General features: G+C 41.4%; 1 protein-coding gene across 3 annotated transcripts in view; it reads right to left on the minus strand.

Annotated features, from left to right (window-relative positions):
- The window catches only part of LOC139555019 (uncharacterized), a 104,037-nt gene extending 103,218 nt beyond the window's left edge, over window positions 1-819 (minus strand). For 2 of the 3 annotated variants that reach the window (XM_071368400.1, XM_071368398.1), the window contains exons 1-2: window positions 643-819; window positions 155-249 (exon numbers count right to left, since the gene is read on the minus strand). In XM_071368400.1, the coding sequence (XP_071224501.1) occupies window positions 155-181 (27 nt within the window). In that variant the 5' untranslated portion in view covers window positions 182-249; window positions 643-819. The other variant, XM_071368399.1, reaches the window with a different exon arrangement.
- Between the last annotated feature and the right edge of the window lie 16,819 nt (window positions 820-17,638).

The raw sequence follows: 17,638 nt of genomic DNA on the forward strand, positions 1-17,638 counted from the left end.
ATGAATCATGCACACTGATATGAAAATATACATGCATTTTAGCATTTTAATTGAGCATTTAAGTGTTGCAATTTTAAAACGGGCACTGATCATCCTCCATACACCCTGACCATTCAACAGTTGTGGCATGACAAACCCAGCAAGACAAACCCACCTGACAAGCGAGCCGATAAGGCAACATTTATCTTGCTTGGTTTGCGTTTCCTCAACCCAGTCCGTCAAAATTGCTGTGTTCTCTGTCGTGTGAATCTGTAACACAACACAATGGAAGCTGTACATTTCCGGCTAGGAGAAAATGTTTGATCTTGATGGTAAAGAAGTTGCCTCTGCAGCGTGGTAGACGAAAACTTGAGATAAGTTGAAGCATCATATTAGACCCCCAACCAAACAGTCATTGCCCCCAACAAAAAACAGCACTTTCTGTTATTAAGAATATACGGTTAGCTAGAAGGATGGTCGCATGGAGGTTAACTTTGCAATACCTACAAACTTCAAGCCAACTAATAACGGTCAAACGAAGCTATAAAATGAGACGTGATTTGCTTAGCAGCGAAATTCGCTGTGGAATGTGATGCCTTCTACACCATGCACAATCGATAAAAAAAATGACTAACCATCCTCCACAAAATAGCCTAATTTTACCTAGAATATTTCTGCTAAAACATCCCGTTTTCGACCGTGAAGAGCTGAAAACTTTCCGTTCTTTTGTTTAGAGGTATGTCTCAACAATTTATGCAAAACGGCGCGCAAAGTCTTCACTGCAGTTGCGCAAATGACTTCTCCAGTTTAAACAGCGACTACCTTTAACGAAAACCGCCTGAATCAGCGACATGAGTCGGAAACAGTTATGGTGCGTTCAAGATAACTGGGAACTCGGAAAATACGAGGTCAAATCATGACGTCAGTGATCTTTGTTGTGGAAATACTCCTTAAAAATATATCTTAGACACCAGAGCTTGTGAATTCAAAATATACTTTATTAGAAAGTAACAAGCCGAGCTGGTCCATGGAGCAACTGCTGAATTCAGCCTCGGCATCATCATATATACTGTTTCGTTTTTACACCGTTTCACAGTCCCTCCTCTTTTATGCTAATAGCCAACTCCTTGTGGCTTTACGCCACTATTATTCCCAAATCTAAACTCTTTGCTCTTGGCGAGGTTTCCCCTCCCCTCTAATTCCCTGAACCAATTATATTGGTGGCGTGACAGTGACTGTTTCTTTAAAAAATTATATGAACACATACTTAGTTACAATCATGAGTATATTCACTACAGTGATTATGATACAACTATCAAATCAAATGTTATTAGGCATCCAGACATGCATCTGGATTACAAGGTGTGTTTTTTCTTTGTATGCCTGTTTTTCTCATACTACAGTATATAGGTGTGTTTACAGATTTACTTGAAATTCTTAATGATTCTGTTTTGCCATCTTAATACTTCATAACATGTTACTGGAAAATTACCCATATCTTCAGGTCAGAATGTCGGAGCTCTCGAAAAATGTCCGAGTTCGCAAATTTGAATTTTGAGTTGGAGGACAGTTCATAACATTTTTTTCGAGTTCCCAGTGGCCTTGAAAGCACTGAAGTCGGAGAGTTCCGAATTGTTTGGAACATGGCATTATTCTAGAGTCAAAATTGACAACAAAGGTAAATAGGATAATTTTGGTCTTGTCTAAAACGGAGTTTGGAACATCCGTGCGTCACAACATGTAAATGAAGTGCAGGTTTTGATTTGATGATGTACATCTGCTCACTAACACAGGGTTAACAGATGTGGTTTGTGCTCTCTATCCAATAGCATAAACAGTGAGACAGACCTGCTCAGAAGCCGGACTTTGTGTATAACACGTCGCACATTTTGTTACTTGCGAAATACTGCATCAAACACCTTATGCCTCGTTCAAAAAAAACTGAGCGCTGGAAATGCTGAAATCTCCGACTTCTGACTTCAGTGCGTTCAAATCAACTGGGAATGAGCTCAGACTGGGAAAATCTTTTGAACGGTCATCCGACTCGGAATTCCAGCTCGGGAACTCGAGCCTCTATATAGTTCTGACTTTCCGAGCTGAAAATCACTGGCGTCATGATTTGGCCTCATATTTTTCTGGGTTCCCAGTTGTTTTGAACGCAGTATTATGCCCATACACATCCTGACGTATTTCATTACGCTATACGTCATCTTCACGGAGTCCTGCTACTGAAAGGACAATTGTAGTGTTTCTAACGCAAGATGGAAGAGAGCCTGTCTCTCATTGAGTTCTTATTTTGCAGTTTCACAAAATAAATATGACCTTTTCATTCAAAACAGGATAAATATATTGTTTCAGGTGATAATAAAACATGTTTTGTTTAGTTACTTTTTCCTCAACTTGTTTCTCTAACTTTATAGCAAGTCAAGCTAGCTTTCCCTGCAGAGCAGCTAGCTAACTTAGCTAAAAACTAGGCTAGCTTGAAGATACCAGTGTAGTGACCTAATAATTATAATCAAAAACAAACATCATTACCATCACAATAAACTTAAACGGGAGGCAACAGTAATAATATAATTGGCTTAACAGCCAATGTGTATTATTTAACATTACTATTGAAATATTAACTCACTTATAGGAATGGGTAATTGTTGTTTACAAGTTGCTAGCTATCCCATAAAGCCATCACCGAAAACCACATATTATTTTCATCTTCTGTGGTTTGGTAACTTCCTGTTCTTCGAAGGACTCTGGATGGACTGAAGACGAAGCAAAGTTTGGAAAATGTCAAAGTATGCTGCGTCCACCTCGCAACTAACTTCAACCGCAAGGAGGCATTACGATTTCACTCCGTTGTGGACATCCCTATTGAAATGCATGACATTCGCTGCAACGTAACAGAGTGCTTATGGGTAATGTGAACAAGGCTTTAGTTACATGTTGCTGCTACCGTCTCTTATGACCGAAAATAACTTCTGGACATCAGAACAGCGATTACTCACCTCGAACTGGAAGAAGCTTTTTCCTTTAACGAGTCCGACGCTGTTGTAACTTTAATGTGTTACAGAGTTAATGTTTAAGTTAATTCATTGAGCTGTATCTAAAGATATTTCTTTACAGTTATTTACATATGTAATTGTATTGGTTAGTATTGAATTACTATAATTATTGAATTACTTTGAAGATAGTTATTCTATAGACGCGAAGGATACACTGCTTTCCCGGGAACAGGCCCAAATCCCCATCATTTGCATGAAAAAAATATGGAGAAAAAGGGGGCAGAGGTCGGACTGCCTTCTGAGAATTCGTAGGTGAGCGAGTAAACTCCCACTGCAATCCGTTCTATTGGCCAACGTGCAATAATTGGAAAATAAAATTGATGACCTACGATCAAGATTATCCTACCAACGGGACATTAAAAACTGTAATATCTTATGTTTCACTGAGTCGTGACTGAACGATGACACAGATAATATAGAGCTGGCGGGATTTTCCATGCACCGGCAGAACAGAGAAGCTACGTCTGGTAAGAAGAGGGGTGGGGGTGTGTGTCTGTTTGTCAATAACAGCTGGTGTGCAATGTATAATGTCTAATATTAAAGAAGTCTTGAGGTATTTCTCGCCTTAGGTAGAGTACCTTATGATAAGCTGTAGACCACACTATCTACCAAGAGAGTTCTCATCTAAATTATTCGTAGCCGTTTATTTACCACCACAAACCGATGCTGGCACTAAGACCGCACACAACCTACTCTATAAGGCCATAAGCAAACAAGAAAATGCTCATCCAGAAGCGGCGCTCCTAGTGGCCGGGGACTTTAATGCAGGCAAACTTAAATCTGTTTTACCTCATTTCTACCAGCATGTCACATGTGCAACCAGAAGAGAAAAAAAACTCTAGACCACCTTTACTCCACAGACAGAGATGCATACAAAGCTCTCCCCTGCCCTCCATTTAGCAAATCTGACCATAATTATATCATCCTGATTCCTGCTTACAAGCAAAAACCGAACCCACACCGGCCACGCACGTGCGCCATAATTTTTTTGTACCCCCACACCAAACGCGATCACGACACGCAGGTTGAAATATCAAAACAAACTCTGAACCAATTGTATTAATTTGGGGACAGGTCGAAAAGCATTAAACATTTATGGAAATGTAGCTAGCTAGCTTGCAGTTGCTAGCTAATTTGTCCTATTTAGCTAGCTTGTTGTTGCTAGCTAATTTGTCCTGGGATATAAACGTTGAGTTGTTATTTTACCTTTAATGCACAAGGTCCTCTACTCACAATTAATCCACAATAAAACGGTCAATCAAATCGTTTCTCGTCATCTCTCCTCCTTCCAGGCTTTTTCTTCTTTGGACTTTATATGGCGATTGGCATCTAACTTTCATAGTTACCATGACGACCGAACAAACTCAGTTCATCTTTCATTCACCCACATGGGTATAACCAATGAGGAAATGGCACATGGGTATCTGCTTCTATAAACCAATGAGGAGATGGGAGAGGCAAGACTTGCACCGAGTTCAGCATCACAAATAAAACTGACTTCTATTTTAGCGCTTGGCAACGCAGACGCTCGTTGGCGCGCACAAGCAGTGTTGTTGCAACAGTTGAATAACATGCATGTTTAAATTTATTTTGCAATGTTCGCGCACGCGACACGAGCGATGTGGTCAGCATGTAAAGCAGGAAGTGCCAGTGACTCGCTCAATACGGAAGTGGTCAGATGATGCGGATGCTACGCTACAGGACTGTTTTGCTAGCACAGACTGGAATATGTTCCGGGATTCATCCAATGGCATTGAGGAGTATACCACCTCAGTCATCGACTTCATCAATAAGTGCATCGACGACGTTGTCCCCATAGTGACCATACGTACATATCCAAACCAGAAGCCAAGGATTACAAGTAACATCCGCATCGAACTAAAGGCTAGAGCTGCCGCTTTCAAGGAGCAGGACACTAATCTGGACGCTTATAATAAATCCCGCTATGTCCTCAGAAGAACCATCAAACAAGCAACGCGTCAATACAGGATTAAGATTGACTCCTACTACACCGACTACAAAGGGAAACCCAGACGCGAGCTGCACAGTGATGCGATCCCACCAGACGAGCTAGATGCCTTTTATGCTCGCTTGGAGGCAAGCAACACTGAAGCATGCACAAGAGCACCAGCTGTTCTGGACGACTGTGTGATAATGCTCTTGGTAGCCGATGTAAGCAAGACCTTGAAACAGGTCAACATTCACAAAGCTGTGGGGCCAGACGGATTACTAGGACGTGTACTCAAAGCATGCGCGGACCAACTGGCAAGTGTTTTCACTGACATTTTCAACATCTCCCTGACCGAGTCTGTAATACCTACATGTTTCAAGCAGACCACCATAGTCCCTGTGCCCAAGGAAGCGAAGGTAACCTGCCTAAATGATTACTGCCCCGTAGCACTCACGTTGGTAGCTATGAAGTGCTTTGAAAGGCTAGTCATGGCTCACATCAACAGCATCCTCCCAGATATCCTAGACCCACTCCATTTCGCATTCCGCCCCAATAGATCCACAGATGATGCAATCTCAGTCGCACTCCACACTACCCTTTCCTTCCTTTCCCACCTGGACAGTGTGGTGCCAGGACAACAACCTCTCCCTCAATGTGAGCAAGACAAAGGAGCTGATCATGGACTACAGGAAAATGCGGGCCGAACAGGCCCCCATTAACATTGACGGGGCTGTAGTGGAGCGGGTTGAGAGTTTCAAGTTCCTTGGTGTCCACATCACCATCGAACTATCATGGTCCAAACACACCAAGACAGTTGTGAAGAGGGCACGACAAAACCTTTTCCCCCTCAGGAGACTGAAAAGTTTTGGCATGGGTCCGCAGATCCTCAAAAAGTTCTTCAGCTGCATCATCGAGAGCATCCTGACCGGTTGCATCACCCACAAGCTTCCTGCCATTGTTAGGGTTCGTTCTTTACGTCCTTCTTTGTCAATCATTGGTTCATTGGTGAAATTAGCATTATGACTATCTTTAATTAAATCATTCAAAAACCTTTATTAATGCAATTGCAGACAGAAGTTGACAAACAGGAACATAGCACGCATGTTTCTGAATAAGTTCTGCATCAAACAAAAGGTCTCAAGTTGTTTTATTAAACCGAAGTCCCGCCTTAGTGATGTCACTAACTAGTCATTACCTTTTTACTTCTGAGACCAAAACCCTATATAAACAATGGCTTTTAGTGTTATCTTAAACTTAGCAGTAAACGTCCACTCCCCAAAGCTGATTTATTGTGGAATGTTTGACTAGTCTTATCTCCTCCACTACCCTGCAGAGCTCCTTCTTCACAGTCACACATTACTCAGAGGGGCCTCTTCATAATTGTAACGGCTTTCGTTGGTGGAAGGAGAGGAGGACCAAAATGCAGCGTGGTACGTATCCATAATAACTTTTAATGAGAACGAATACAAAATACAAAAAGAACAAGAGAATCAAAATGAAAACCGAAACAGTCCCGAATGGTGAAAACACTTAAACGGAAAACAACTACCCACAACCCATAGTGGGAAAACAGGCTACCTAAGTATGATTCTCAATCAGAGACAACGATCGACACCTGCCTCTGATTGAGAACCATACTAGGCCAAACACATAGAAATATAACGTATAGAACAAAACATAGAAAAACAACATAGAATGCCCACCCCAACTCACGCCCTGACCAAACTAAAATAAAGACATAAAAAAGGAACTAAGGTCAGAACGTGACAGTAATGAAATAGAGAGAGAACTAAAAATAATTGTGGAATAGTAAACCTCTACAATGAATTTGTATTGTTAATCTGTAGTCTATGACCCTATAAATGTAAGGAGGGAGGGGTCTTATAACCCCTCCCCTTCTATTAATATAACATAAGCATTATCAATTATTCTAATACACCAAACATTTTTACAGCCCCAATCATGACCCCTAGGTAAATCCTGACACCATCCAGGACCTATATAATAGGCGGTGTCAGAGTAAAGCCCAGAGACTCTCAATTGTCAGACACTCCAGTAAGCCAAGTCATAGAGGCTGCCTGAGAGACCGGCCCATTCAACATCACCAGCTGTCATCATAGGTGGTGAGAAACATCTCAGTCCCCAAGGCAAAAACCCTGTGCTACCCAGGAGCACGAGTACAGGACATAACAAGGCTGCTTCCGACTGTTCTACCACAGATGCCTGGAGCTGACACTGTCGTAGTCCATGTGGGGTCAAACGACATCAGGAGGGCTAGCTCGGAACATTTAAAAATGGATTTTAAAGAACTGATTTTAGCATTAAAAGACTCCAAAAAACAGCCAATAATTTCAGGTCCAGTACCATCTTTGGGCCACGGGTGTGAAAGATTCAGCAGACTGCTGGCATTACACATCTGGCTAAAAGACTACTATAGCTCTGCTGGAGTCACTTTTATTGATAACTTTGACACCTTCTGGAAACAGAAGATACTCTACAGGAATGACGGAGTCCATCCAAATCATCTTGGCTCCTGGACTCTGTCCACGCATTTCAAGGTTGCGTTGAAAGAATGACTGGCAAATGATCCAAGACCAGCTCAGTTAATGATAAGCTTCCCAGTAAAGCATTAAAAACAATCAAGCGAAACAGAAAAGTGCTAAAAATAGCCCATATGAACATATGTAGCCTAAGAAACAAGGTCATTGAAGTCAATAACTTGCTTGTAACAGATGGCATTCATATTCTGACTATCTCTGAAACTCACTCAGATAATACTTTTGATGATACAGTGGTAGCAATACATGGTTATAACATCTACCAAAAAGACAGAAATGCGGAGGCGGAGGCGGTGTTGCGGTCTTTATTCAGAACCACATTCCTGTAAAGCTGAGAGACAATCTAATGTTAAATACTGTTGAAGTAATATGGCTACAGGTTCATCTGCCTCACCTAAAGCCCATTCTTGTGGGAAGCTGCTATATTTGGGAAATGCTTGATAATGTATGTGATATCAACAGAGAAGTACAGTGGGGAGAACAAGTATTTGACACACTGACGATTTTGCAGGTTTTCCTACTTACACAGCATGTAGAGGTCTGTAATTTTTATCATAGGTACACTTCAAATGTGAGAGACGGAATCTAAAACAAAAATCCAGAAAATCACATTGTATGATTTTTAAGTAATTCATTTGCATTTTATTGCATGAAATAAGTATTTGATACATCAGAAAAGCAGAACTTAATATTTGGTACAGAAACCTTTGTTTGCAATTACAGAGATCATACGTTTCCTGTAGTTCTTGACCAGGTTTGCACACACTGCAGCAGGGATTTTGGCCCACTCCTCCATACAGACCTTCTCCAGATCCTTCAGGTTTCGGGGCTGTCGCTGGGCAATATGGACTTTCAGCTCCCTCCAAAGATTTTTTATTGGGTTCAGGTCTGGAGACTGGCTAGGCCACTCCAGGACCTTGAGATGCTTCTTACGGAGCCACTCCTTAGTTGCCCTGGCTGTGTGTTTCGGGTCGTTGTCATGCTGGAAGACCCAGCCACGACCCATCTTCAATGCTCTTACTGAGGGAAGGAGGTTGTTGGCCAAGATCTCGCCATACATGGCCCCATCCATCCTCCCCTCAATACGGTGCAGTCGTCCTGTCCCCTTTGCAGAAAAGCATCCCCAAAGAATGATGTTTCCACCTCCATGCTTCACGGTTGGGATGGTGTTCTTGGGGTTGTACTCATCCTTCTTCTTCCTCCAAACACGGCGAGTGGCGTTTAGACCAAAAAGCTCTATTTTTGTCTCATCAGACCACATGACCTTCTCCCATTCCTCCTCTGGATCATCCAGATGGTCATTGGCAAACTTCAGACGGGCCTGGACATGCGCTGGCTTGAGCAGGTGGACCTTGCGTGTGCTGCAGGATTTTAATCCATGACGGCGTAGTGTGTTACTAATGGTTTTCTTTGAGACTGTGGTCCCAGCTCTCTTCAGGTCATTGACCAGGTCCTGCCGTGTAGTTCTGGGCTGATCCCTCACCTTCCTCATGATCATTGATGCCCCACGAGGTGAGATCTTGCATGGAGCCCCAGACCGAGGGTGATTGACCGTCATCTTGAACTTCTTCCATTTTCTTATAATTGCGCCAACAGTTGTTGCCTTCTCACCAAGCTGCTTGCCTATTGTCCTGTAGCCCATCCCAGCCTTGTGCAGGTCTACAATTTTATCCCTGATGTCCTTACACTGCTCTCTGGTCTTGGCCATTGTGGAGAGGTTGGAGTCTGTTTGATTGAGTGTGTGGACAGGTGTCTTTTATACAGGTAACGAGTTCAAACAGGTGCAGTTAATACAGGTAATGAGTGGAGAACAGGAGGGCTTCTTAAAGATAAACTAACAGGTCTGTGAGAGACGGAATTCTTACTGGTTGGTAGGTGATCAAATACTTATGTCATGCAATAAAATGCAAATTAATTACTTAAAAATCATACAATGTGATTTTCTGGATTTTTGTTTTAGATTCCGTCTCTCACAGTTGAAGTGTACCTATGATAAAAAATTACAGACCTCTACATGCTTTGTAAGTAGGAAAACCTGCAAAATCGTCAGTGTATCAAATACTTGTTCTCCCCACTGTATATTTTCTGGGTGATTTAAATATTGACTGGCTATCATCAAGCTGCCCACTCAAGAAAAAACTTCAAACTGTAACCAGTGCCTGCAACCTGGATCAGGTTGTCAGTCAACCTATCAGGGTAGTTACGAAGAGCACAGGAATTAAATCATCAACATGTATTGATCACATTTTTACTAACGCTGCAGATATTTGCTTTAAAGCAGTATCCAAATCCATAGGATGTAGAGATCACAATATAATAGCCATATCTAGGAAAACCAAAGTTCCAAAAGCTGGGCCTAATATAGTATATAAGAGGTCATACAATAAGTTTTGTAGTGATTCATATGTTGATGTTGTAAAGAATATTTGCTGGTCTGTGGTGTGTAATGAGGAGCAACCAGACGCTGCACTTGACGCATTTATGAAACTACTTATTCCAGTTACTAATAAGCACGCACCCATTAAGAAAATGACTGTAAAAACTGTTCAATCCCCTTGGATTGACGAGGAATTCAAAAATTGTATGGTTGAGAAGGACAAGGCAAAAGGTATGGCAATTAAGTCTGGCAGCCCAACTGATTGGCAAATGTACCGCAAATTAAGAAATCATGTGAATAAAATAAAGAAAAAAGAACCTACACTATGATACAAAGATAAATTATATAAAGAATGATAGTAAAAAGCTTTGGGGCACCTCAAATGAAATTTTTGGCGGAAAAAGACAACTCGGCTCCTTCATTTATGGAATCAGATGGCTCATTCATCACAAATCCCACTGATATTGCAAACTACTTTAATGACTTTTTCATTGGCAAGATAAGCAAACTTAGGGATGGCATGCCAGCAACAAACGCTGACACTACACATCCAAGTATAACGGACCAAATTATGAAAGACAAGAATTGTACTTTTGAATTCCATAAAGTCAGTGTGGAACAGGTGACAAAATTATTGTTGTCTATCAACAATGACAAGCTACCAGGGTCTGACAATCTAGATGGAAAATTACTGAGGATAATAGCAGACGATATTGTCACTCGTATTTGCCACATCTTCAATTTAAGCCTACTAAAGAGCGTTTGCCCTCAGGTCTGAAGGGAAGCAAAAGTCATTCCGCTACCCAAGAATAGTAAAGCTATTAGTAAAGTTAGAAGCTTAGTAATAGTAAAGCTTTACTGGTTCAAATAGCCCACCAATCAGCCTGTTACCAACCCTTAGTAAACTTCTGGAAAAAATTGTGTTTGATCAGATATAATGCTATTTTACAGAAAACAAATTGACAACAGAATTTCAGCATGCTTATAAGAAAGGACACTCAACAAGCACAGCACTTACACAAATGACTGATTTGTTGAAATAAATTGATGATAAAATGATTGTGGGGTCTGTCTTGTTAGACTTCAGTGCAGCTTTTGACATTATTGATCATAGTCTGCTGCTGGAAAAACTTGTTATGGCTTTACACCCCCTGTTAAAATGTGGATAAAGAGTTACTTGTCTAACAGAACACAGAGGGTGTTCTTTAATGGAAGCCTATCAAATATAATCCAGTTAGAATCAGGAATTCCCCAGGGTAGCTGTTTAGGCCCCTTCCTAAACAGGGTCAGTTGGTTATATCTGGAGTACCTCTCCTGTCTTATCCAGTATCCTGTGTGAATTTAAGTATGCTCTCTCTAATTCTCTCCTTCTCTCTTTCTTTCTCTCTCTCTCGGAGGACCTGAGCCCTAGGACCATACGTCAGGACTACCGGGCATGATGACTCCTTGCTGTCCCCAGTCCACCTGGCCTTGCTGCTATTCCAGTTTCAACTGTTCTGCCTGCGGTTATGGAACCCCTACCTGTCCCAGACCTGCTGTTTTCAACTCTTAATGATCGGCTATGAAAAGCCAACTGACATTTATTCCTGATTATTATTTGACCATGCTTGTCACTTATGAACATTTTGAACATCTTGGCCATGTTCTGTTATAATCTCCACCCGGCACAGCCAGAAGAGGACTGGCCACCCCTCATAGCCTGGTTCCTCTCTAGATTTCTTCCTAGGTTTTGGCCTTTCTAGGGAGTTTTTCCTAGCCACCGTGCTTCTACACCTGCATTGCTTGCTGTTTGGGGTTTTAGGCTGGGTTTCTGTACAGCACTTCGAGATATTAGCTGATGTACGAAGGGCTATATAAAATAAACTTGATTTGATTTCTTTAAAAAAAAAATACTAACGACATGCCACTGACTTTGAGTAAAGCCAGAGTTTCTATGTATGCGGATGACTCAACACTATACATGTCAGCTACTACAGTGACTGAAATTACTGCAACACTCAACAAATAACTGCAGTTAGTTTCAGAGTGGGTGGCAAGGAATAAGTTAGAAATATTTAGGGCTAAAACTAAAAGCATTGTATTTGGAACAAAACACTCACTAAACCCTAAACCTCAACTAAATCTTGTAATAAATAATGTGGAAATTGAGCAAGTTGAGATGACTAAACTGCTTGGAGTAACACTAGATTGTAAACTGTCATGGTCAAAATATATTGATGCAGTAGTAGCTAAGATGAGGAGAAGTCTGTCTATAATAAAGCGATGCTCTGCCTTCTTAACAACACTAATAACAAGGCAGGTCCTACAGGCCCTAGTTTTGTCGCACCTTGACTACTGTTCAGTTGTGTGGTCAGGTGCCACAAAAAAGGACTTAGAAAAATTGCATTTGGCTCAGAGCAGGGCAGCATGGCTGGCCCTTGGATGTACACAGAGAGCTAATATTAATAATATGCATGCCAATCTCTCCTGGCTGAAAGTGGAGGAGAGATTGACTTCATTACTACTTTTATTTATGAGAGGTATTGACATGTTGAATGCACCGAGCTGTCTGTCTAAACTACTGGCACACAGCTCGGACACCCATGCATACCCCATAAGACATGCCACAAGAGGTCTCTTCACAGTCCCCAAGTCCAGAACAGACTATGGGAGGCACACAGTACTACATAGAGCCATGATTACATGGAACTATTCCATATCAAGTAACTGACGCAAGCAGTAAAATTAGATTTAAAAAACAGATAAAAAAACACCTTATGGAACAGCGGGGACTGTGAAGCAACACAAACATTGGCACAGAGACATGCATACACACACACACACACACACACACACACACACACACACACACACACACACACACACACACACACACACACACACACTATACATGCACATGGATTTAGTACTGTAGCTATGTGGTAGTGGTGTTGTAGGGGCCAGAGGGCACACATTGTGTTGTGAGTGTATTGTAATGTTTTAAAATTGTATAAACTACCTTAATTTTGCTGGACCCCAAGAAGAGTAGCTGCTGCTTTGGCAGCAACTAATGGGGATCCATAATAAATACAAATACAAATAGACTGTTTTCTCTGCTACCGCACGGCAAGCGGTACCGGAGCGTCAAGTCTAGGACCAAAAGGCTCCTTAACAGCTTCTACCCCCAAGCCATAAGACTGCTGAACAATTAGTCAAATGGCCACCAGACTATTTACATTGACACCCCCGCCCCCTCCATTTGTTTTGTACACTGCAGCTACTCGCTGTTTATTATCTATGCATAGTCACTTCACCCCTACATACATGTACAAATTACCTCGACTAACCTGTAGCCCTGCACATTGACTCGGTACCCCTTGTATATAGCCTCGTTATTGTTATTTTATTGTGTTCTTTTTTATAATTTTTTACTTTAGTTTATTTGGTAAATATTTTCTGAACTCTTCTTGAACTGCACTGTTGGTTATGGGCTTGTAAGTAAGCATTTCACGGTAAGGTCTACACTTGTTGTATACGGCGCATGTGACAAATAAAGTTTGAAAACATCCACAGCAAAAAGGACCAAATTATATACAGATTTCTTAGATTCATTCTGGGGACTTTGAGGAAGTGAAATAGGCTTCCGCGTCAACAGTGTCTCATGGGGGATGAACATCATTAACCAAACGCCAAATCTGTCAGGAAACACACCTCCAAAAATATATGAGCAATAGAAAAACACGTGCCAATCGACGTGTTCAGTGGCTCTTTAATTAATATACTCAAAATCAATTGTCTCAAGCATCATGTTTGTTGAGATTATACATTTATTTTGTCTTATATATAAAAGTATATTAATTTACCATCAAAATCAAGACAATGGATTTTGGACTTTGTCACATCTGAAACAAAAATTGTCACATGATTAAATGTTCTTAACGGTAGACTTGACGACATGACGTTGCCACGAGCAGCACCGAAGATTCATTTATTTTTGTAAAGATTTTTGGTAAACTCAGTTTTCTTCTTTGTCAATGCAAACTCGCAAATAAAAGCATGTAAATACATAGAAAGATGTGTCATGTTGCTAGAATGTAGGTTTAAAAACGACAGCTGCATATGCATATTAGCCAATACATACTGTATGGCATAGCCTACACATATAGCATACCTTGCAATGCAATCTTCTCTAAAAACCAGTGGGGATGTATTCATGGATGCCAAATGTAAAAAATAAAATAAAGAATATATAACTTATCTTTCGTCTCTCTGTGTTTCATACTTTTCCTTAAATTCCCAAGAGGCTGAATGTATCTCACAGGAGAAAGCATCCGAGCGAGCGAAACAGTGCCCCTCTGTCTCTCTACGGGTAGGCCATCTATCTGATGCTGTCTGGTTCAAACGAGTATGACATTGTTGCCGCAAAGCATTGAAGACAAGGGAGAGCATCTGGCCTCCTGACAAAAAAAGTGCAAAATTAGCCAATCAGCATTGAGTTAAACTGAGCGAGCTCAACTGTGAATGGTCCTGGAGCACCAGAAAAAAGTGTCAAGGGAAGTCAGCTTGGATTTTGGCGTCACTCCTATCAAATCCCATTGAGAGCTGTAACGATCGTCGTATAGAGGAGAAGGAGAAGACCAAGGTGCAGCGTGGTAAGTATTCATAATTCCTTTTAATGAATACGAATACTAGAACAAAACAACAAAAACGATAAACGAACAGTTCTGCAAGGTGACATACACTAAACAGAAAACAACCACCCACAAAGACAGGTGGGAACAGGCTACCTAAGTATGATTCTCAATCAGAAACAACGATAGACAGCTGCCTCTGATTGAGAACCATACCAGGCCAAACACACAGTAATACAAAACTAGGACAACATAGAACACCAGACATAGAATGCCCGCCCAAACTCACGCCCTGCGTGACAGTGACCCTGCGTGACCCCCCCCCCCCCCCCCCCACGGGGAGTTAGCTCAGGTCTCCTACCTGACTCCGCCAATCTCCCCGTGTGCCCCCCCCCAATTCTGGGGCTGCCTCTCGTGCACTTCTCCTCGAGCCAACTCCTCATAGCATCGCCACTCCGCTTTTGCTGCCTCCAGCTCCTTTTTCGGACGGCGATACTCTCCCGGCTGTGCCCAATATACACGGGTCAGGTCCGACATGACCTGATGTAAGGTGCAACATGACCTGATGTAAGGTGCACTACCATAAATAAAATTATCTTAATAGATCTTAGTGCCTTTGGAGGCCAACAGGGTTATTAAGCGGGGATATTAAATAGGTGCTGTGAGATAGGGCGGTGAATTGACCATCGGTCCGATTCAACAGGCAGTACTGAAATAAAGTCCAAAAAAGGCGGAGAGAGAAGCCTAAAGTAGCGGAATGAGATAAGAGATATTGGTGTACTTTAAAAGCCCTCGGACACAACCCGAAATAAGAGGTTAACTAGGGATTTATGACTCCTAGGTAATAACTTATGGTTGTATAGGTAAGACCCTATGTCCGATCGACAGTCAACGCTATAGATAAAGTTTCTAGAAAGGAGAAACACACATTAAACATTACATACACATAGAGTGTGTAGAAAATACCATAGAACAAAACTATAGTAATCAGATAACAGTAGGAAGCTCTGTTCCTCTTTCTAGCACACACATCGATCATAGAGGCCAGTCATAGATACACACACCATAGAGTGTGAGAAGAGATCAGAGTTTTAAATAGTACATACATAGACCATAGAAAAACATACACATAGATAGTGATAAATACCATAGTAACTGCAAGGATTTATCAAACATGGGTAGTAAATCCCCAAAGGAGGTCCCGGAATTAACCGGGGATGAGAGATAAATCTAATGCCCAAAATGGAGAAAGATGTACGAATTTGAGAGAAGTCTAGATGTAGAGAAATTAGAATTAATGATCAAGTTGATACATAAGGCATGCAGAGATAGTATAGGGCAGGGGCGAAAATCTGATATCAACCTTGGAGGGGACAATTACATTAAATTTTCTCAAGAGCAATTCCTGAGGGGGCCACCAAAAGTAGTGCTGTAACACATAGCATACGTTGTTATATGTTAAATGTATATTGAGGAACCATAATTCCTACAACTGGATAATTGATAGGTACAGTAGTTAACTGAAGGGTTTTCCCAACTTGTTCAAATGTTTAAATCATTATAATTCTACTAATAATAATAGTTATAGCAGTGCTCCTTACCAGTCCAGTATGTATGCAGGTATTCGTACTTACAACCAGCAATATCAAGAAAGGTCAGTAGGTGACAATGGTACTGTACACTGTACGGGTGTAGTTTTCATAAATACAATGAACATGGTGTGATCACATCTAAAAGAATCTCCATTGAGAACCATCACAAAGTTGGTCTCCGTATTGAATTGACCTTTAAATTTGACTTTTTCTGATACATTTATATAGTCATTAAATATGTGCACCTGGCCTGAGTCTACTACAATATCTTTACAAGAACAAAAAGCTTAAAATAAGTACAGTTCTAAAAGCAAAATAACTACTTCAATGAAAAACCCAAATAAATCAAACAAAATATCCTTCAGTCAGTGTCTCAACTCTTCAAACAGCAGCTATGGACAAGTATGTCGCACAACGTATGCAATTTTAAATAAAATAACATGAAATAAATAATTTGTAAGTGTACTGAAAACTACTAAACAAAAGAACAAATATCAATTACACCAGGGGTTCTCAAACAGGGGTCCATGGACTAATTGCAAGGGGTCCGTGAAATAAGAAAGTGTAATGAATGTAGTCAGTACCACAAGGTTTCCAGTAAGTTTACATATAATATAGAGTGGAGGTCCCTGAGGACCGCTCAAAACCTTGCCTCAAAATATGCAGGGGTTCCAGTACCCAAAAAAGGTTGAGAACCACTGCTATACACACTACTGAACAAAAGAACCGAGCATATGTTTGCGGGTTTCAATGGATCCAACAAATTGCTGGCAGATATTTTCCCTCTTGAGACTGTCCAGCCTGTCTTTATGTACATTACAGACAACTACGCCATTCAGTCTCTCTTGGCCCATGCTAGCCCGTAACCAAGTCTTCAACCTGCGGAGTGCACTGAAACTCCTCTCAGCCTCACATGAAGACACTGGCACCACAAACAAAATTCTGATCAGCACCTCAACTTGGTCAAACAACCCCCGCACCTCTACTGGAAGCCTCCTGAGGACCTCTGCTGCCTCTCCACTGCTGCTACAGGGGTATTTGTTGTGAAAGAGGGATCTGCACTGAAAGAGAATCTATGTTCAGTTCTGGGTACTGATCTAGTGAGAAGCGCTCTTTCCAACTTTTGCAGGACGTTTAGACTGTCCTGGTCAAATCGGTCGCCAAACTGAACCTCAACACCATCCAACACTTTAAAAAATTCTGCCCTATAGTGATCCATTGCTTTGCCAGCAAATCGTCTTGAATGCGTCTCAATGGATTCAATAGAGTCAATCAATGTTGTTGCTTTCTCATACAGTCAAAGGTAGCTTTCGTCATTTCTCTTGCCCCTAAGAAATGACCCCACACACTCGACTGCAGCCTGCATACCAGAGACAGTCTGAGTTTTCTTCTGTAGTGAAATGTTTAGACATTCAAGCTCTCCAAGAACAGCAGAGGCAAGTGTGAGGCCCAACGCAGTCTTGCCTTTGCTGAAGTGCTCGAATAAGCCACTGGCAGTTGAAGCTGTCTTGG

Source organism: Salvelinus alpinus, chromosome 26 (genome assembly GCF_045679555.1).
Source record: "Salvelinus alpinus chromosome 26, SLU_Salpinus.1, whole genome shotgun sequence".
In the NCBI taxonomy this organism is placed as follows: Eukaryota; Metazoa; Chordata; class Actinopteri; order Salmoniformes; family Salmonidae; genus Salvelinus; species Salvelinus alpinus.